This window comes from Phyllostomus discolor, chromosome 8, assembly GCF_004126475.2.
Source record: "Phyllostomus discolor isolate MPI-MPIP mPhyDis1 chromosome 8, mPhyDis1.pri.v3, whole genome shotgun sequence".
NCBI lineage: Eukaryota > Metazoa > Chordata > Mammalia > Chiroptera > Phyllostomidae > Phyllostomus > Phyllostomus discolor.
In genome coordinates this window covers 74633893-74654334 of record NC_040910.2, presented here as the reverse complement: position 1 = coordinate 74654334, position 20442 = coordinate 74633893, and the positions used below count along the sequence as shown (strand labels likewise).

General features: G+C 58.0%; 1 protein-coding gene across 2 annotated transcripts in view; it reads right to left on the bottom strand.

Moving 5' to 3' along the window:
- Positions 1-1144: 1144 nt before the first annotated feature.
- The window catches only part of ATP2A3 (ATPase sarcoplasmic/endoplasmic reticulum Ca2+ transporting 3), a 34194-nt gene continuing 14896 nt past the window's right edge, over positions 1145-20442 (bottom strand). Inside the window, exons 9-21 of one of the 2 annotated variants that reach the window (XM_036033248.1) lie at positions 18818-18906; positions 18523-18625; positions 17117-17248; positions 16602-16727; positions 15210-15428; positions 14763-15098; positions 12294-12514; positions 11192-11394; positions 10514-10599; positions 6786-6919; positions 6135-6252; positions 5513-5630; positions 1145-2634 (exon numbers count right to left, since the gene is read on the bottom strand). In XM_036033248.1, the coding sequence (XP_035889141.1) occupies positions 2618-2634; positions 5513-5630; positions 6135-6252; positions 6786-6919; positions 10514-10599; positions 11192-11394; positions 12294-12514; positions 14763-15098; positions 15210-15428; positions 16602-16727; positions 17117-17248; positions 18523-18625; positions 18818-18906 (1902 nt within the window). In that variant the 3' untranslated portion in view covers positions 1145-2617. Of the gene's footprint in view, positions 2639-5512; positions 5631-6134; positions 6253-6785; positions 6920-10513; positions 10600-11191; positions 11395-12293; positions 12515-14762; positions 15099-15209; positions 15429-16601; positions 16728-17116; positions 17249-18522; positions 18626-18817; positions 18907-20442 lie in introns of both variants that reach the window. The other variant, XM_036033247.1, reaches the window with a different exon arrangement.

Below are 20442 nucleotides of genomic sequence, written 5' to 3'. Positions count from 1 at the left end.
CCACACCCTGCCTGTCCACCACAATGTGGCCAACCTTGTAGGGGGCCTCAGGCTCCTTGTCTGTAGGATGAGCTCTAATGCCTGCCTGGCCCACCTCATGGAGCTGGTCGAGGACCCTGGAGATGAGGATGAGGTTTCTGTGGTCTGGGAGGTCCTCTAGATGGACCTTGTGGAAGGGAGAATGCTTCTGCCCGCCCCTGGCTCTGCGCACCAAATCCTGTCCTGCACCCCCACCCACCAAACCCTGGGAGTGCCCAAGGGGTGGGCCTGGTCTCCTGTGGTCACTGCTGGTTTCGTGGACATGTGACCTACATAGTAGCATGGGGCCCTGAGCTCAGAAAGACCTTACGCTTGGTTTAATGCTCTGCTCTCACTGCTATGAAATTCTTCATTTTTGACAAGGGGCTGCACATTTTAATTTTGCTTCGACCCCCACAATTTATGTGAATGGACCTGCCTCTAGCCCTGTGGGCAGTACCTGCGTCCCCTTCCCAGGGCAGCTGAAAAGACGGAACCTTCACAGTAAGTCTTTCCTCCAGAAGGTTGCAAGGGGGTGGGGGAACATGGGTATTCCCTTCCCGGACTCCCTACTCCCAGGGGCAGGGCCACCTAGGTGAGTCTGTTCACCCCCAACGGGCTGGCAAGGCCTCCAGATGGTCTGAGCTGAGGGAGGCCTTGGGGAGGCACATCTGACCTGGGCTCAGAAGGGCAAGAAGTGGACGGCCTTCCAGGGTTCAAGGAGGGGAAGGGAACAAAGTGAGCGAAAACTGGGGGAGACACAGAACCACAAGGGGCCCCTGGTATGCAGACAGCAGGCCCAGCCAGGCCCCAGGACAAGGTTTGATCCCCTCCCAGCCTGTTTCCTCAGTGGTGACCTGTGAATTGTGATTTGTGCAACGGGTTTGAACACGTGACACGCTGTTGAGCACTGTCCCTGGGAGGGGTAGGCCGCGGCGCCTCTTCCGCTCGGTGAGCTCAGGAAGTCAGCGCCCCTCCCTCGCCTGGTTGTGGAGGAAGACAAGGGCCCCAGGCGTCCGCTCAGGCATCCTGGGCTGCGGTGGGTGCTGGTGTTGGGCTCCAGGGGGACACTGAGCGCGAAGATGAAGATGCGGCAGGGGTCACCCCCCAGGAACACAGACGCTGCTGGTCCTCCGGTGCCCCAGGCACTCAACCTTTATTTCTCTACCAGATTGCATGTCAGCATGTGGGTTCAGGGTCCCGCCCCCACCCCCTCCCGCTAAGGTCTCCCTTCCCCCAGCAGGAAAGAGGCAGAGAATGTCTGCTGACACCAGGGGGACCCCCCAACTCTGCTTCCCCCGACCCCTCCAAAGCCTGTGAGGGAGGGGTGGGGAAAAGGGCCACAGAACCTGGATCCCACTTGTCTGCAAGGCAGGCCAAGGGGGCTTTGATTCTGGGGACCAGGACAGAAATGTGAGCCTTGATTTACATATAAAATAATCACTTTGTAACTCTGAAGGAGGGGAGAGGACACACAGCCATTTACTCACTGCTTCCTTCTACAACTAGTTTTTGCCAAAGGGGCAAAAGCTGAGTTCAGAGAACATTTCTGCCCATCAAATGCTTCTCCTATCACCTGACATGATCTGCACAGAGCTGCTCCTCCAGCCAGAAGGGAGGGGGAGGAAGCACACTCGAGTAACTGGCCATTCTGGGCGACACTCTTTCCACTCACGGGTGTATGCGACTGGGGCGAAGAGTGAGGCCGAGAGCCCAGGGACTCGGAGACACCCAGCGGTGCCGACCAGGACCTGAGCGAGAACAGGTTGGGTGGAAGGACACAGCTGTCAGGGACCCGAGGGCGTCTGGGATTCAGCTGCCAGGTGCCCTGAGGGCAAAGCCGGCCCCTGCTTGGCAGACCAGGCGGCACTGAGAGGGCAGGAGCTGTGTGCTTAGGACAGAGAGCCCGAGTCCAGGAGCGAGCTAAGCAGAGGCAGGCAGGCTGGCTGGTTCCCAGGACAGGGGCTCCTTGCCTAGCCTCCTTCCCTTACTCCTGTCTCTCTCTCTGACCCTTCAACTCCCCGCACATATAAACAGAAACAGGCTTAAGCCCTCATGAGCCGACTCTGTGGAAGCAGAGCAGAGTGGGGGTGGGGGAGCTGCCTGCACTGGCTGTGCACAGCTGGGCCCAGATGTTCCCCTGTCCACCTCAGCTGACCAGGTCCCAGACACGGCACTAAGCGAGGGGTCACAGCTGGAGTAAGTGACCTCCAGGAGTCCTCTTTCAAGTACAGAGATGCCTGTCACCAAGGAAATGCCCAGTCTCAAAGCAAAGGGGAGCAGGCTTCAGAACGTGCTGGTGGATTTGGGGGTGCAAGGCTTTGCGTCTCCGGATGGGCTCCCAGCTCTGGCTCCTTGGCAGGCCCCTCCCAGGCAAACTTCCCAGGAGAGTGCCAGAGACATGAAGTACAGACCCCCCCCACAGGCAGATGGAAGAGGGGAAAACAACCCTGGGGACAGGACTGGGGGTGGCCGTTCCGACCGCAGTAGGGCTCAGCAAGCAAGCGGGCCAGCACGGTGGCAGGGTGGGGGGCAGGGCGAACGCTTGGGCACCATCAGTCTGAGGTACACGCTGGTGACTGCACTCCGCTCCCGGCTCTCACTTCCGGTCCTTTTCTTCGGGAACAGAAACCGGAGAATGCGTTAAGATGTGTAATGAGAACGCACACCCAGGCTGGCCCCTCCTGGCCTCCCCCCACCACACACACACCTCCCCGGGACAGCCCCACTCTCCCACAGCACAGCCCCACTCAGTCGCCCCCAGCCCCTCTGCCTCTCCGGGGCTGCGGCCCCACGCATCCCTCCGGCAGCTGCCCGAACACATTCCCCTGGGTGTCCCCTGGCCTCCTGCCCTCCGTGAGTTCCACCCACCCCCCAGCCCACCCTGAGGCATCGAGGCGTTGTCTCTTCTTCTTTTTAGTTTTAAGGACCACAACTCAGCACAGGGAAATCTGGACACCATGACATCCTTGACTCCTCCCCTGCCCCGAGCACCTGCTCCCTTCACGACCCACTTCTCTCCAGCTCATCTCTCTCTGCAGTTCCAAGGCCTCAAGGGCTCTCAGGCCTGCCCTTGGCCTCCATCCGGCCTCACCATCACCCTCCTGCCCTTGGCATCACGACACAAAGCCAGCCCATCAGCCCCTGTGACAGTCCCCCACCGCCCTCAGAATAGAGCACAAACCTGCCTCGGGTCCTGGACCCTCCCAAATCTGTCCCCACTCAGCTTCCCCAGGCCTCCCCTGCCCCCAGCCCAGTCCACAGGCCTCTGTCTGACAGCTGCTCAGCCACACCTGAGGAGAGCCAGGGGGTGGGGCAAGAGGATCCCTCCAACCCCTTGGGGTTGACCCAGGATCCACAATTCTCCCCAGGACACATCCCTCATAAATCACAGGGAAGCCATGAGCATCGGGCCTCAGCCAAACTTCCCTAAAAGGCCACCAGACTGGCTTGGGAACGTAACAGGGTCCCCTCTCTCACCCCTGCCCCGCCCTGCTTTAGGAGGCCCCAGGGACTGCAGCTGCACAGGGCAAAGCTGTCTGGGCTTCCAGAGACGGCAGGGCAGCACCTTTTAAAGCCAAACCTCTCTGGGACCATGGGCAGCATCTCAGGTTAACGGTGGAGGTGATGCTGTTGCCTAGGACCAGCTCACCCTGGGCTGGGACTCAGTGTCTCCTCCCCTGACCTGCTCAGCTCAGCTCACCAGCCTCCCTGCTGTTAGACTCACCCTACCCCGCTCGTCCTCCACGGTCACCCCAGTCCGCCCATGCTCCCACCCTTGGTGGCTCCCACTGGCCAGGGAATAACGTCCAGGGTCGTTACCTTGGCATTTGAGGCCTCGCCTCTCCCCTGGTCTCTTCTCTCCACCCTGCACTCCAAGCTCCAGACAAGAGCTGCCAAGCCATGCTCGCCCGGCCCCCCATGCCCAGGCTCCATTCTCCCTTCTCCAACCTCCTCCGCTCGGTCCCCACCTCTTCTGGAAACCACCCCAACCCTGCCCCAGCCCTTCCAACCTGCCCCATCTTGCTCGGGGCCATGCTCCCTCCGCCAGGGCCCAGAATCCTTCACTGCCCAACAGACAGTGCTGGACAGTGCCCAGGACACAGACTGTCCCTATTGGCTGAGAAATTTTCTCACTTTTAAGTTTTCTCAAGAAAATGTGCTGAACCCCTTGGCAGCTGTGGCCACTTGGGGCAGGCTTTTGAGGAAAACAGAGAGGCTGCCCGAGCCAGACACAGCCCCGGGAGGCCTGGCTCCACAGGTGCGTCACTGCGGCCGAGACCGGCCAGAGGGCTTCCTGGAAGACCACCCTTGGACTCCGGCCAGAGCTGGGGAAGCCCTGGCTTCCCGTCGATGGGGTTTCAGGCCACAGTTCTGATTCCACCTTTACCTCCCCAGGAGTGTCCAGAGAGGGTGGACCAGAAGGAACCACGCAAGGGGCAGAATGCCTTGTCCAGCCCCTGCGACCTCACCAGTGGCTGGGAACCCACCCCCACATGCCAGGTCACCCTCTGGACAGACCTGTGGCGGGCCAGCTTCTCCAGAGAGAGAAAAGGACAACCGGTTTTGGCCTTTTGAATAAAACAAGACATTTGAGGCGGCCAGGAGGGCTGGCCAGCGTGGGAGACGGGGGCCGACCGGAAGTCGTGGCCCCTGTGGAATGACAGGCACAGCATCTATTTATAGCCCTCCAAGGCACCCTCCCTGGGGGCCGGAACACATTCCTGCTGGAGGTGGCTCTCAGGGGCCTAGCTGCCCCAACACAGGCCTCAGCCACTGCTGGGTCTCACCCAGGCCTCTGCAGCAGCCTGCCCAAGGGGCTACTTCCTCAGCTCCACCTCCCAGGAACCAGCTTCCTCTGCTTCCTCCCTCTGAGGGTGCTGACAGTGAGTCGATGCTGCAGGGCAGCACCACCCACCCTCTGAGACCCTCTGGCAGGAGCAGACAGGTGGACATGCACCCCAGGCTGCTCCTCTACACACTGTCCCTGCCACAACCCTTGCCCTGCTCTCCAACCCTGGGTTGAGGCAGACTTAAAGCTGTGAATTCAAAACCAGAGACCCCGCCCCCTTCCCCACCCACAAGGTGACACCAGAGAGTGTGGTCTGGGGATCAGGAGGTCAGAGGTTGCCCATTCCATGCCTGGGACACTGTCCTGAGATTGCCTGGATGAAGACAGACCAAGTGCAGAAAAATCAGAAGCCAGGTCACAGGGGAGGGCACAGCGAGCCTGGCCGTACAGGGTTGGTAGCAGTGAGGAAAGCGAGGCAGCGTGGCCCTGAGCAAGTGACCAGTGCTCCCACCTGCTGCCCAGTGGGCCCAGGGCCCCAACCCTTGCAGACACCTCGGGTCACAGCCATCAGAGCCCCTTCACGTCCTCCACTGAGGACCCAGGAGCACCCCAACATACGGAGGGTAGGCCGATGCTGGCACCAGCCCACTGCAGCCTGGCTGTAGAGGAGGGCGGGGCGGGAGGGGCCGGCCTCCCACTCACCATCCATGTGGTTCCTCGACAGGAACTTGAGGGCCTCGTCAAGCAGGATGACCGGCAGGGATATCTGGAGCACCACCACCCACTGGCGCCCGCTCAGTGGGGTCACCTGGAAAATGAGCTGCGGGGGGAGGTTTGGTTAAAGGAAAGCCTGCCTGGTGCCCCACAATCCACCTGCCTCACCCACCCAGGCCGCAGTGGACTCTCCATGGGTACGTCCAAGACACCCTTTGAGGTCCCACCTCTAGATCTGTGTTCACCTGAAGTGCACCCCCCACCCCACACCCTGCAGCTGTCACCCATAGGGCCAAATCCCATTGGTTCTGTTGGGAAGTGGGAGGGACTCTGTGCCCAGAGAGAGCCTGGTCTTTCCTCCTGCCCCAGCCTTGGGAGTCTGGGGGCTCCTGAAATGGGGACACATAAGGACGACGGTGGCTGGCCGAGGTCCAAGCACAGGCCCTAGGCAGTGAACACTTCAGACCTCCCCCTTTCCAGTCCTCCAGGGGTTCCCATGGCAAAGGGGCCCAGAGAGGTCCAGCCTCCAGCCCTGGGCTGTATATCAGAGGACGTGGACTCTGTTCCCCCAGGAGCTGGGGAAGGGGAGTAAGGCGGGGCCCCGACTCACGGGCAGGGGTGGTACGAGCAGGATGAGGAAATGCAAGGCCATGGACATGGTCACAGCTGCCAGCAGCCAAGGGTTCAGCCAGGGCGGCATCCGCAACAGCGACTGGTTCTCTGAGACACTGCCAAGGGCACAGGGTGCTCACCTTGGGCCAGGATGTGGGCAGCCCCACTGTGAGCACCCGTCCACCCCCTATGTGGGAGTGCAGAACCTCAGCATGTCCCTAATTGGGCCCAAGGAATGGAGCACTTCTGAGAAGTCAGTGCAGCGGGAGGGGTGTGTCACTGCTGCCTGCTCAGTCTCCAGAGGCCAGGACCCCCTTTCTCTGTCCCTCAAATCCAGTCCTGGCCTCTCTACTTCTTCAGGCCCAAATCTTGGTCTCCTTTGTCCCCTGGATCCCAATTCTGGCCCTCTGACTCTTAGAACTCTCTTCCAGACCCCTCTGACCCCAATCCTGGGCACCCCTGACCCTCAGACCCCAATCCTGGATATCTCTGACCCTCAGACTCCAATCTGTGACCCCCTAGTTCTCATACTGTGATACTGGACACCTCTGACCCCAATTCTGGGTTCCACCTGACCCACAGCCCTCTCCTCTTAAGCCTCAGCCCCCACGCCCTCACCCTCAGCTCCAGGCCCCTCTGCCCAGCTCACCTGTTGAGGGCGTTGCACATTTCAATGGTCACCAGCACAGACAAGGCCATGGTCGTGGGGAAGCGCGACTCAAAAACCTCGCAGTCAATGCCAGCAAAGAGCGGGTTGTCCTCAGAGCACTTCAGGAAGTTCCTCTGTGGGTAGGGTGGTGGGGTCAGGGAGGTGTCGGGGGGTCAGGTGGGGTCAGGGAGAACAGCAGTCGGGGAGGCGTTGGTGTGTGGGGAGAAGGAAGCCTCGGTCCACCCTTGGCCCACAGCTGAGGGCTCAATAGAACCAGGGAGCAAAGTGCTGCCTGGGGTGGGTGGAGGGAAGGGTGCTCACCCAGGATGGGGGAAATTGGCCAACACTGTGCCAAGGAGAAAGGCAGACCATTCTGGAGCAGGGAACAGTGGGAGAGAGCAGCTGGCATCAGGCTGGGGAGGAGGGCAGGGGGCTCTGGGGTCAGGGGGAGGGTCCATGCTTTACCCTGAAGGTGCACAGGGTCCCTGAGTATCCGAGATGCAGGAGTGGGCAGGGGGTGGTGGTGATTAACTGAGAACACTGATTAAGTAAACACTTAGGAACACCAATCAGTAAAATTAAACTTGAATAGAATTCGCCTTTGGTGAGCACTAGGCGAGAGCTACACGTGGACTACTTGGCACTATTAAATTAGATTCCATTCACACCTCCCTCCATGGGTGCCACTGAAACGGGCCTCCGCCAGGCCTGCCTTTTGCTTCTGACAGGAACTCATGAATTGCCAGGCACAGTCTTACTGCACAGCTTCCTCATAATCAGCAACGAGTTCTCAGGGTCGCCAGTAAGGAAGTGGTTCTCGCCCTGCGGCCCCAGGGGAGCTTTCCTCCCGCCCGAAAACCTCGCTCACAGAACCCGCTGTGATAAGATGCTGAACCGAGGCCCGGCGTGGGAACGTGGCTGGTTCTCTGCCGCATCACCGGACGAGTGTGAACAGGCCTGGCGGTTCAGCGGCGCCGTCGTCTCGTAACCTAAATTTGTCCTTTGGAGTCTCATCTGAACTCAGAGATCTTTTGCGCTAAGGGTTTAGAAACTGGGGCCGCGTGCTGTGAAAATGAGCCTCGAGGAGAAACCTGTGGCATGACTGGCTGTCTGACTCCGCGCTCCCACACTGCCGAACTGCGGGTGGGGCGACGCCGTCCACCAGAGAGGGCGGCTGGCCCTCTCCTCTTCTCTTTTGTGCCAGATAAGAAATTATAGAAGACTATGGCTTGGCTGGATTTATTTTAACAAAAAAATGGAGAGTCTCACTTACACCAACAGTGGGGTTTTCTCCAAAAATCGGGCTCCAGGATTTGGGACAAGAGCGTGTTTTTATTTGGTGCTGATCGTAAACTTCGAACCCACCCAGTGGCCAATGGGACCCACTGTTCGGGCCAGCTGGGCCCCGCCTCCCGGACTGGAGCGGCCACGCCCACACGCACCTGCCCAGAGGGGCACACTTCCCGCTTGGGCGTGTGCGCAGGGAAGAGATTGGAGCCGGATCACAGCAAGGTGTTTCAACAGATCTGTTGCTCCTCCGTAAATACCCTGCCTGGTTCAGACCTTTTGGGCTGCACCTGTGAGCACCTGGCACACATGTATCATTTCCGGGCCATGGGTCACAGTGAGGCCTCCAGAACTGTTTATTAGAAGGTGCCCAGGGCTGGAAGCCTGTCTCAGGGGGTCACTGGGAGCCTCTGTGGAAGTGGGGCCAGTTTCTTTGGGTGAAGCCACTGCTCTGCCTCCTCCTTCCCTTTGCCTCCCTGGCTATCACCCTGGCTATCACCTTAGCCTGCAAGGCCTCTCCGGGTGCAAGAACTTAATCGACACTTCCATAGCTCTTGCACTCTGCCGTTTTGGTCTACCCACTTTACAAGTACTGCCTCATTCATCCTTCCGACAGCTGTATGAGATGGGGACTAGTGCCCGTTTTACGGAGGAGGAACTCACACAGAGGCTAAATAGCCTGTCCAAAGTCACACAGCTAGTCAGTGGAGGACTAGTGTGTGAGCCTGCACTGGGCCCAGGCTCCATCCTCTGAACCACTCTGCTGCCTTTTGGCAGCTTATTCCAGGAACTGTGGGGCTCTGGGCTCCTCTCCCAAAACGCCAACTAGAGTGGAAAGTTCTCTCCTAGGTCTAACCCTTGACCTTTCCCTGCTGACGCCTGCCTTACCTTGAAACGTGACTGCCCACGTGCACGGCTCTCCCCCACCAGACTGCAGCCCTTCGCAGAGACCCGACCTGCTGAGTGGTGGCCATGGCCCCAGTAATCAGTGCCCGGCACGCCATCTGTGCCTGACAGCCATTGCCTGACCGACCGGATGAGAGACAGGGTGGCCTGAGAGCTGTTGGGGACTGTTGGCACCAAGGGGACTGGGGATGGATTGGTGGTGTGTGCCTGGCATGACGCCCAGGTGTGTGGCTTGGGTGATGGGCAGCTGGTGAATCTGGCATGGGGTGGAGGAGAGAGATTATCTGGGGGAAAGGTAGCCATCTGGATTTGGGACTCAGTGAGGGTACGGATCTGTGGGGTGTCCCAGAGGAGAGCCAGCTGGACACATGGGCTGGGGTTAGAAGGTGGGCGGTAGGGTGGGTGTTCGGAGAGTCGGGATCTGCAGGATGAAGGATGAGGAATAAAGACGGGGCTAGAAGAAGGCAGCGTGGGATGGTCAGCAGAGCCCCGTCTCCACGCTGCTGCTCCCACTGGCGTGAGATTAGCAGAGGTGCCTGAGGCTGGCCTGTGCGGCTGCCGGGCGCCAAGGGCACCAACCTCTGGGGTGACAGCTGGGCCCGTGCTCTGCACTGCTGCCAGGAGGGAGAGCCCCACGTGCTTGAGGGCTGGTGGGGGCCAAGAAAGCATCCCCGGATGGCCTGAACCCAAATGTGAGTCCTACAGATCCCAGAGCTCACAGGCCCCCAGGGAGGCAGCCAAGGATGGCAACCCAGCCCTTGCTCTGCCACCCTTGGATGGTCCCCTGACACTCCCGGGGACGGGGCAGGGAGTCAGGGACCTTCCCTCGAGTCCTCCTGTCTGTGAGAAAGTGGCAACGGGCGACGCTCTCAGAAGAACAACACCTGTCTGTGTCCCTGCAGCTCCTGGCTTGAAACGAGAAAAACCCACGCCTGGCTTTGCTGGAACCGCCGGAGAGGCTCTTGTAAGCCAAGGAGATACACCGGCTGCTCAGGTAGAGGGACGGATGGACAGACTGTGGCTGAGGGGTCTCCTTGCTTGCTTCCAGAGTGGTGCTGTACTAAGACAGCCCCATGGAGGGCACCTGTCAGCCAGGTGACTTCAAGAGGTCAGTGAGTCCCTTCCCTGAGGGGCATGCTGGTCACGGTGGCTGGAGGAAGCCTGGCAGATCCCTGGCTTCCTCCATGTGACCCTCTACCTAAAGTTCCAGCATGTAGGGGTTCAATGTTTGGGAGGTTCCCTGATAAAGGTAAAACACTTGTGGGCAGTTATGCCCCTTGGTCCCCGCTAACGAAATGACTGGGAGAGGATGTAGCCTCTTGTCTGGCTTGGGGGTTGGGCAGCTCTCTCTAGGTGTCCCGTGGCTTCTGAGCTTGGCTCCTCAGGGGGTGAATATCTGTGGGTGTGAATGGGGGTGGGGAGGGATAGCCGTGGGCCAACCATGGAGCTCTGGACCCTTTCCCCTGAAATGCCAAGTCGGCTGAGTTCTACCTCAGAAACAACCCCACCGGGTTCCCTGGCCAGTCCATGCTCACCAGCTGGTAGAAGGTGATGCGCGGTCCCTCGGCATCATACAGGAACCACCAGGTGGCAGCAGCCACCGTGGCCAGGCCCACGTACACTGCAGGGAGGACAGGAGGAAACCAGCTACTGTGGGCAGCTGTGGTTCTCTGGCACCCACTTCCCTTGCCTAACAGTTCCCTGAGTTTCTGTTGGGAAACCACCCTCTTCCTCTGTAGGCCATATGTGCCAGTGGTGGACCCTGACTGGCAATCAGCATATCACATTCTGGCCACAGTGACTGGCTAAGAGATAAGCAGGTAACCCAATGTGGGCCAATGAGAACAGGCCTGCCACTTTCATCACATGATGAGGGAGTGGTAGGATAATAGGCCCTTTCTTCTGCTGAATTTGGGGCTGCAATGGAGTAAGCAGGAGGACTGGAGCTGCAACAGCCATTCTGCCACCACAGGAGGCACCTGCCTGAGCGTGGAGCTGAGGCAGAGCCAAAATATGCCAATGCTGCAGTCTGAGGCCCAGATCCAGCCATGCCTGAGGCATGCTCCAGTCTTCTCAGTTGATAAGCCCACACCATTTCTTTTGGCATAAGCCAGACTGAATCATACTCTCTGCAGTTTGCAAGTCTAACTGATACAGGGTCTTAGGAAACTCCACTGAGGGTTACCCAGCTGCCCTGCCCACCCCCAGCTTACCTCCAATAGCCAGATAGCGAAAGAAGAGCCAACCACTAATGAGGGCCTCACGAGGGTTGCGGGGCAGCTTCTCCATGATGTCCAGGTCCGGTGGGTTGAAGCCCAGTGCCGTGGCAGGCAGGCCATCTGTCACCAGGTTGACCCAAAGCAGCTGCACAGGGATCAGGGCTTCGGGCAGGCCCAGAATTGCCGTGAGGAAGATGCTGGAACCAGAGTCATAGGCTCCAGCCCCCGCAAATGGAGGGTCCAGCTCCTGCTCTGCTCAGCAGCCCTGCCTCACTCTGCTGGTTCTGATGTGTGTGCATGAGCTGGAGGGCTGTGTGCACAGCTCTGCCTCACATCAGGCCACCCCTGCCTCCCCAGCCCCAGCTCTGGAGCCTGGACATACCTGCTCCCTAAGCCTCTCCTGTTTAGGACACAGTCCTCTCTAGGGCATACACATGTGGGCGGTGCATGCCCAAGCACATACATACTTGTCCATAGACACGAGCAAAAACCTTGCACAGGCCACACAATCCCACAAACATAGGCCAGCACCTGTACACTTGCCCCAATGTGCAGAGATGCAGAATTCACACATGTCCAGGCAAACACGTGCTCACCATCCCCCATAGCCGTCTCTCACATGCGAACCTAAGTGTGTATACAATTACACACCTGCACGAATCCCCTGTGTTTGTACTCAAGCCCAAGGATGCAACAGAACACACACTCACACACACACACCCCCCTCACTTGGGCACACACAGCATGTACACATACAGTTGTGTGCATACCACAAGGATACACACACACATACTACCCACCCAAAAGCGGGGTTAGTTCTCCCACCATGTGTGACTCTGAAAGTGGGAAGGTTAGGGCTGGAGGGATGACAAAGGGCTTTTCAGGCATCTCCTTGGGGACTGACGTTCACCAGGCCCTCGAGAAACAAGGCACACCTGTCCTGGCCCACCAGAGGTGAGGCTCTGTAAGGCCCCAGCCAGGGCAAGTCACATGTCCCTCCATCCCCGCAGCCCCACCCCAGGAACAGGGATTTCCCTGCTCTCAGAGATGCAGAACTGGTCCAGAGGGCTGTGTGGGGAGGGACGCAGGGCCTCACCAAACGACCTCGCCGACATTCGAGGAGATGAGGTAGCGGATGAATTGCTTCATGTTGCTGTAGATGGCCCGGCCTTCTTCCACCGCAGCCACAATGGAGGCGAAGTTGTCATCTGACAGTACCATCTCCGCCGCTGACTTGGCCACGGCTGTGCCAGAGCCCATGGCGATGCCAATCTCGGCTTTCTTTAGGGCTGGGGCATCATTCACCCCATCTCCAGTCTGCAGGCCAGGTTAGGTGGGTTCACACCTCAGAAAGCTCCCTTCGACCTCCCCAGCACCCCTCAACCCAGTCTATCACCAAGCTTGGGGATGTGCCAAAGGAAGCAGACAGCTGGACAGAACAAATGGTGAGGTCAAGAGCTTAGAAACTGGGTTGGGGATGAGGCTAAAGGGAAGGCAAGGGGTGTAGGCAAGGACAAAGTTGGGGAGCAGATCAGAGAAGATGCAGAGGTGGGAATGGGCACGAGGGTGGGTAAACAATGAGGGTGGGATAGAATTTAGTTTGGATGTAGAGTTAACATAAAATTCATGTAAAGCACAAAGTTAAGGTCAAGTCAGGAATAAGGTCAAGGTTGTGGCCTAGGTCAAGGACTAGGTAAGTATTGCACTCAAGGCAAACTTGGAGCCAAGGTGAAGGTCAGGGTCAAGACTAGACTTGGACCCTGGCTGGTGTGGCTCTGTGGATTGAATACCGGCCTGAAAACCAAACAGTTGTCAGTTTGATTCCCCATCAGGTCACATGCCTGGGTTGAGGGCCAGGTCCCCAGTAGGGAGAGTGCGAGAGGCAACCACATATTGATGTTTCTCTTCCTCTCTTTCTCCCTCCCTTCCTCTCTCTCTAAAAATAAATAAATAAAATCTTTTTAAAAAAGACTAGACTCAGGCTCACGACTAAAAATTAGATTAAGGTAGATGTCAAGTCAAAGCCACAGGCCAAATCAAGGCTCTGGTCAATATAAGGAGTGATGTCATGGGCAAAGTTGGGGTGCAGTCCCAGTCATGATCAGAAGCCAGATTTGAGGTTGAGGTCAACATAAAGTGTTAGGTTGGGGGAATGAAGGGCAATGTCAGGAATCAGGTAATGGTCCAAATCAAAACTAAAATCCATATCAAGGTTGAGCTAAAAGTAAAGAATCATATCAAGATGATCAAGGTCAAGGTCAAGGACCTTCTTTGAGAAGGTCAAACATAAAATCAAGAACAATGTGTCAAGGTTGGTACTCAGTTCATTATCCAGGTTCAGGCTGAGCCAGAGGTTTGGATTAAAGTGCAGGCAGCCCTGGCTGGTGTGGCTCAGTGGACTGGGCACCAGCCTGCAAACCAAAGAGTCACCAGTTCAATTCCTAGTCAGGGCACATGCCTGGGTTGTGGGCCATGTCCCCAGTAGGGGGCATGCGAGAGGCAACCACACATTGATGTTTCTCTCCTCTTTTTCCCCTCCCTTCCCCTCTGTCTAAAAATAGATAGAATCTTAAAAAAAATAATTAAAAAAACAAGGTAAAGGACTAGGTTAGACTGAAGGTTAAAATTAGTAACAGAGGTCAGGTCAGGGGTGAGGTCTAGAAAAAGTGAGATCAGTGTTGATGAATGCGTCAGCAATTAAGAATGATATTTAAATGAAAAAAAATAAAAAAATTTAAAAAAAAAAAAATAATAAGAATAAAAAACTAAAAAAAAAAAAAAAAAAAAGGAATGAGACAGAACAAAAATGACCCAAACCAAATGTCCATCCTCAGGTGACTGAATGCACTGTGGCATACTCACACAATGGCACGCTGCCCAACAATTAAAAAAGCCATCACCTACTGTTACCTGCAGCAGCACCGATAACTCTCAGAAAGAAACCAGGCACCAAAGAGTGCATACTGTATGATTCCACTCACTGATAATCTAGGACAGGCAAACTACTTTTGGTGGAAAAAATCAGAACAGCAGCTACCCTGTGGAGAGGGCCTGAGAGGCAGGAGCATGAGGGCAATTCTTGGCTGACGGGACTGCTCCTGACCCTGATAAGGGTTTGAGTGACACAGGGATGTCGTTGGTCAGAAGTCTTCAAATGAATGGCATGCTAAAAATGTGTGCATTTCATTGCACGTAAGCTTTACCTCAAAAAAGAGAAAAACAAACACTGCTCTGTAGAGTCCGCATTCTAAAGTACATGAGGGGGAGTGTCCTGATGTCTACAACTTCAAAATACATTTGAGAAAAGACAAATTCAGGATAGACAGATAGGAATATGATGGAGGATTCATGACAAAATGTTATTTGTAGACTCTAGATGGTGGGTATATAGGCACTCACTATACAATTATTTCAATTTCTCTTTGTGTTTGAGAGGTCTTGTAACAAAATGTTGGAAACATAAGGACAAAGAGAGGCAGGGGCCCACGGGCAGCCCTTTCCAAGCCCCTGGCAAGTGCTCCCGGCGCCTCCCCACAGCCCCCGGGCTCCCACCTCGAGGCCTCACCATGGCGGTGATCTCGTTGAAGGACTGCAGGTTCTCCACGATGCGGGACTTGTGCGCGGGTTCCACACGGGCAAAGCAGCGGGCTGTGCGACAGGCGTGGCGCTGCTGCTCGGGGCTGAGGTCATCGAATTCTCGGCCTGTGTAGGCCATGCCCGTCACGTCCTCTGTGTCCTTGAAGATGCCCAGCCGACGGCAGATAGCCACAGCCGTGCCTTTGTTGTCCCCCGTGATCATGACCACACGGATGCCTGCCCGGCGGCAGCGCGCAATGCAGGCAGCCACCTCAGGCCTCGGAGGGTCCAACATGCCCACGCAGCCCACGAAGGTCAGGTTGGTCTGCAGGGAGGGGCAGATGCAAGTAGGGCTCGAGCCCTCCTCAACTCGCTGCCTCCCCAGCAGCTACAGGGGACCCGTGCTCCCAGCCCTGGGGCCCCGCCCGGCACCCACCTCGTATTGTATGAACTTGCTGCAGTCATCCAGCTGCATGTCTTCCTTCCTCGGGGGCGCATCCCGGGTGGCCAGTGCCAGGCAGCGCAGCGTGTCCGAGCCTGAGCCCCAGTCTCGGATCTTGGCTAGGATCTGCTCCCTGGAGGTGGCGTTCAGGGGCACTGTGCGGCTCCCCACTCGGACTGAGCTACAGCGTTCGATCACACTCTCAGGAGCTCCCTGCAGCATGGGGGCGGGGGCCAACTCTGTCAGTCAGGACTTCTCCTCTACCTCCTGTCCAGTTGAGGAAACAGGCCCAGAGATGGGGAAGGGCCACCCAAGGGGACACACAGCAAGGCATGGACCAGATCCATTGTTTGAAAGCTCAGAGTGGTAACCAAGTGGGTCTCACTGTGAGAAAGCCCAAAGGGAATGCGGAGGCAGGTTATGGTTAGCCAAGGGGTGGCACCCTCCCCCCACCAGCCTGCACTGAGCCTGCACTGAGAAGATTGCTGCAGCATTTTAGGGGTGGGAGTGGGGGTGGCAGCCCTCCCGCAGATCCTGCCTGCCTGCCAGTCTGGCGCTACCAGGAACCCAGTTCTGTACAAGCCTCAGCAGCAGGGGGCAGGCTGGGCCCTGTCTGGGCACCACAGAGCCAGGCTCAGGGTGAGGTGGGTGTGGCTCTGGGAAGGTGATCTTGGGGGTGGCAGGCTTCTCAGGGACCTTGAAGTGTCACCCCAGCCTTCACCCCATGCCTCGGCATAGTCTTTGCACATTCCATCAGTGCCTGCGCTCTCAGCCCAGAAGGCACTGCTGAGTTTTCAAAGCAGCCCAAGCTCCTCATACAGGAGCCTGTCAATCCACTGCAGGGTGGAGTTAGGGCCATGATTCCTACTCCAAAGCAGCAACAGGGGGTGCTGTGGGCAGAGGTCTGTTGTTGCTCCAAAGCAGCAACAGGGGGTGCTGTGGGGCCGGTCCCTTCCCTCTCTGGGAAGGAACACAAAGCACCGAAGATGGCACCAACCACCTCAGCACCCCCAGCAGGAGGCAAAGGACTTTTGACACCTTTCAGCCTACCCCTGCTCTTCAGATGGGAGACCGAGACCCACAGAGGAGCATGGGTGACCCCGAGATCATGCAGCAAGGCAGGGACTCTCAGCCCAGAGCCGGAACACGATGGCAAGGGGCAGGCCTCAGCTCTTGTCCCCAGCTTCACCTCCGCCAAGTCTGGACCCTGCTCCTGGTCCCTGGGGCAGGCTGACCTCCCTTGTTCTGGGCTCGCTGCTTTCACAGTGGGCCTTAGTCCCCCACAGCTGCAGTCTCTGGCTCTTCTGAGGGCTGGGGACCAGGGACCCCGGGGACGCCCAAGACCCCAGCTGTGCAGAGGCCCCAGGCCAGTCAGGCAGGCCCCACCTTCACAAACATCTTGCTGCCCTGGGCAGCCAGGCCCGGGTGGGTCGGCGTGCAGTACACTGACATCGACTTCCGGTCTCGGGAGAACTCCAGGGTGAACTCCTTCCGCATCAGCTGGTTGATGACCTGCGGGGCCCAGTGGGTCAGGGCAGAGCCAAGGACTCTCACTGCTTTCTCCCCAGCCGCTCAGCCCCATAAAGAGCCTCTTGCTCCCTGTGGGATGGTGTCTGTCTTCCTCTAACCCTGGGTTTGAGGCCTCCATCTCCCTCTGTAGCCCCAGAGATGCCCAGAAGTTGCTAATTCCCGACCACACTGTGCACGTCCCAACTCCAAGTTTTTGACTGCACTCAGTCTTTTCCTCTTTTCCTCCTTTCCTCCTAGCCAAGCACCACCAGGGTCTGAGGTCCTTCCTTCTCCCAGAAGCCTCCCAAGACTTCGTTCTCCTCTCTCCCTTCTCCAGCAGCCCCCGAAAGCCCAGTCATGTGACCTGCGCTTAAGCCCCCTGCCATGCTCACCGCGTTGCAGGCGCCAGCTCGCTCCACCCGGGACAGGGTCTGCAGGTTGGTGTCGAACACGTTCATCTTCTCCACCAGGCAAATCAGGGCCGTCTCCGTGGCCTCTCCCACCTTCTCATACACACCCTTGGCCTGGTGGGGCCCAGGGTACAGGGAGTGAGGGGCAGGGTGGCTCCCAGAGGGGTCCCCAGCCTCACCTCCCACCCACTTCCTGACCCCTGGAGCTCCCTCTGCCAGTTACCTGCAACCCCTTTTGTACCAGCCCTGTGGGCCCTTCCCAGCGCAGACAACCTGAGGTCTGGGTGGTGTCTGGCACTGATGCGCCCCTTCCGTTCCACCCTCCCTCCCCTGGACACCAACGACCACACACCCTCCCTGCCTTCTGCCTCGCCCTTTGCTACTTCTCAGCCCCTGTCCCCAGATTCCTTCCTCACTCTACACCCCGCTGTCTGGATTCTGCTCCTTCCCTCCCACCTTCTCTCCCTGAGGTCTCAAGTGCCCCCTGCCTCCACCACCTTTCACGTGCTCACGACTGCCAGTGCCCAGCCGGCAGGGCCCTCTCTCCTGAGCTCCCAGCCCACCTGTCCGATTGCTGCCTGTGAGACTTTGCTCTCTGGGAACCTGCGGGCCACCTTCCTCTCCTTCTATTTGCTGCTTCAGTGACAGACCCAGCCAGCAGAGCAACCAGAGGCTACCCTGCTTTCCACCCTCCTTTTCATCTGACCAGTTACCGAGCCTCAGAATTTCGGTTCCTTAAGTCTCTCTCCAACCCATGCCTTCTCCCGCCTTCCTGAGGCCCCAGCCAGCACCTCTGGCCTGGGTGACCACATACAGCTCCCTGGCTCCTGTCTCGGCCTGTCTGTTCCATTCTCCACACAGGAGCCCAGGTGATATTTGTCAGTGTAAATCTGACCATGTCACTCCCTTGCTTAAAACCCTTCAGTGGCTATCTGCTGGCCTCGGCTGGGCATTGGGCCTGACCTGGTGTGGCTACGTCCTTCCCCTCAGACAGGAGCATCCTCCTGCATGCCCCACTCCACTGCTCCCGCCACAGGGAAGGGCATTCCCCGCCTAAATCACACCAGGCTGGTACGGCTGTTGGCCTGCTCTGGGCTGTGAGCACTCTCCCTAGTCTGGCCCCCCGAGGCACCCCTGGCCCTTCAGCCCCTTACATTTCAGCCCCCCACAGTCCAAGAGCCCCAGGGCAGGGTTCCAAATTCAGTCGAGAAAGTGGGAGGGTGGAAATGGAGAAAACGGTGGCAGTGAGGGGAGGGGGGAGGGGTGGTAGTGCTCCTGGAGTGTGTCACTCCGAAAGGGCAGGTACCACCCACCCTGGGAGCTTTGAGACTCTGGGAGGAGGGTCTGCCCTGGGAGCCTGGATACTAGGAGATCATAAAGGGGCCCACCTCGTTGTAGTCCAGCGCGGAGTCGTTGCACAGGGCACAGATGGTCGCCAGCTCCACCAGCCCATCAAACTGCCCACAGCGCACCGGCTGCTCTCCCTGCAGCCTGAAGAGCCAGGCGGTCAGTACAGGGGCCTTGGCCTTGCCCCTGGGATGTACCCAGCCTTATGGCCCCGCCCCCAGGAGCCCTGGTCAATTGACAACTCTCAGAGCCATCCTAGGTAGCCCTGCCCACCAGGAAGCCCTGCCCACCAAGAAACCCCACCCACCGGCACCTCTCACCCTGCCCCCTACTCACACTTGGCCCTCTGGGGTGTAGGTGGTGCCAGAGATGGTGAACTCATGCAAACGGCAGGCACCAGCTTCTGCCTCAGCTACCACGAACATCTGGGGATGGGGAGCACAGGGGCATGCTGAGGGGGACCCTCACTTCCCTCTTCCCTGGGCAGCAAGTCTGAATAAAGCTGGACCCCAGGCTGGGGTCCCGTGGGCCTCATTGGAGCCACCAGCCTTCCTTCTCAGGGGGTCACGAAGGTGCAGTGTAAGAGTACAGAGTCCAGGCTGAGGCAGACCTGCTCTGCTCTGCCCAGGCCTGTCCAGTTCGGACTTGTCTGTTTGCTCTAGATCCCTGAGGGGTCTATAGCAGACTCTTCAACGTTCCAGGGACAGCTTTGAGCTTGACAGGGTCCTGAGCTGCGGCGGGAAGTCTGGGTCCTTGCCTATCTTGCAGGATGACCCCTGGCTGAGCACCTAAGTCTGTTTCTCCACTGGTAACTCGGGGAGAAAGTGGGATCAGCATCCAGCTGCCCCTCCTTTCCCTTCGAGGGGATGAATTCCTGGCCTCCAAGGGAGGAAATCACACCTTATTCTGGGGCACAGACCCCTCATGCCCAAAGGTGTTTGCCAACAGTGAGCTCTGGTCTGCAGGGCCTGCTGGATCACCCAGGCCCCACCTGTGCAGGTGGGGGTCCTCCCCTCCCAGGGCAGCCCATTTCCTGCCTGTCAGCCAGCTCTACCAGGGAGACAGTTCTTGCTTCCTGGCAACTGCCTCTCTGAACATTCCCAAACCACTGGTGAGCACAGCACCCTGCAGGTGCTCGATAAACGTCCCTTCCTTCAAACTCTCCTCCCTGCTTCGGGAGGCAGCCCTCCGGCTGCACAGGCCGAGAAGTCAGGTGTCTTAGCCCATCATCTAGCACGTAAGACTTCTATGACTTCCCTATACTGTGCTTTCCCAGTCTTTATTCCAGTCAAGAGCCACTCTGCTCAGACGAAGCCCTACTAGGGATCTTAGCAGGCCGGGGGCTGTAGAGCCATCAAGCTGCCGGTGCCCCCTCCTCTGTGGCAGCCTCTGATGGGCTTCGGTGGGCTCAGATACAGAGCCTGGGTTTCCAAGGCCCAGTGGGCAGATTGTGGGAAAGGGGGTGAAGCAGGATCGGGGTGGGGAATCTCAATGAGTGGGAAATACACAACCTTCACCAACACCCCACCCGCCCCTCTGCCCTTGGGCCTGTTGGAGTCTCAGCCAGAATTCCTGAAGCATGTGGGCAGCGGGCCCAGGATCTGGGATCCAGTACAGGGAATAAATAATTCCTGCCCTGGCTCCTCCTAGGTCACTGGAGCTGGCATATCTGATGACAGGCATTGACCAGAGAGTCATGGTAGAGCAGGACAAAACCGGGGTCCAGGCCCAGCTGGCTCAGATGCCTCAAGGCTGTACTTGAACCCTCTCCTGTAACCTTTAAGGTTACCTGGCAGGGCTTACACATCCAAACTTCAGATGAGGAAACTGAGGTTCACAGATGGGCAATGGCTGCCAGGACCCTCCAGTGACCCACGAGTCTTAGTGACACATGTCCAACCAGGCTTTGCTGCTCTGCCCCACGAACACCAGAATCTGTTCCCCAGCACAGGGCAGTCTAC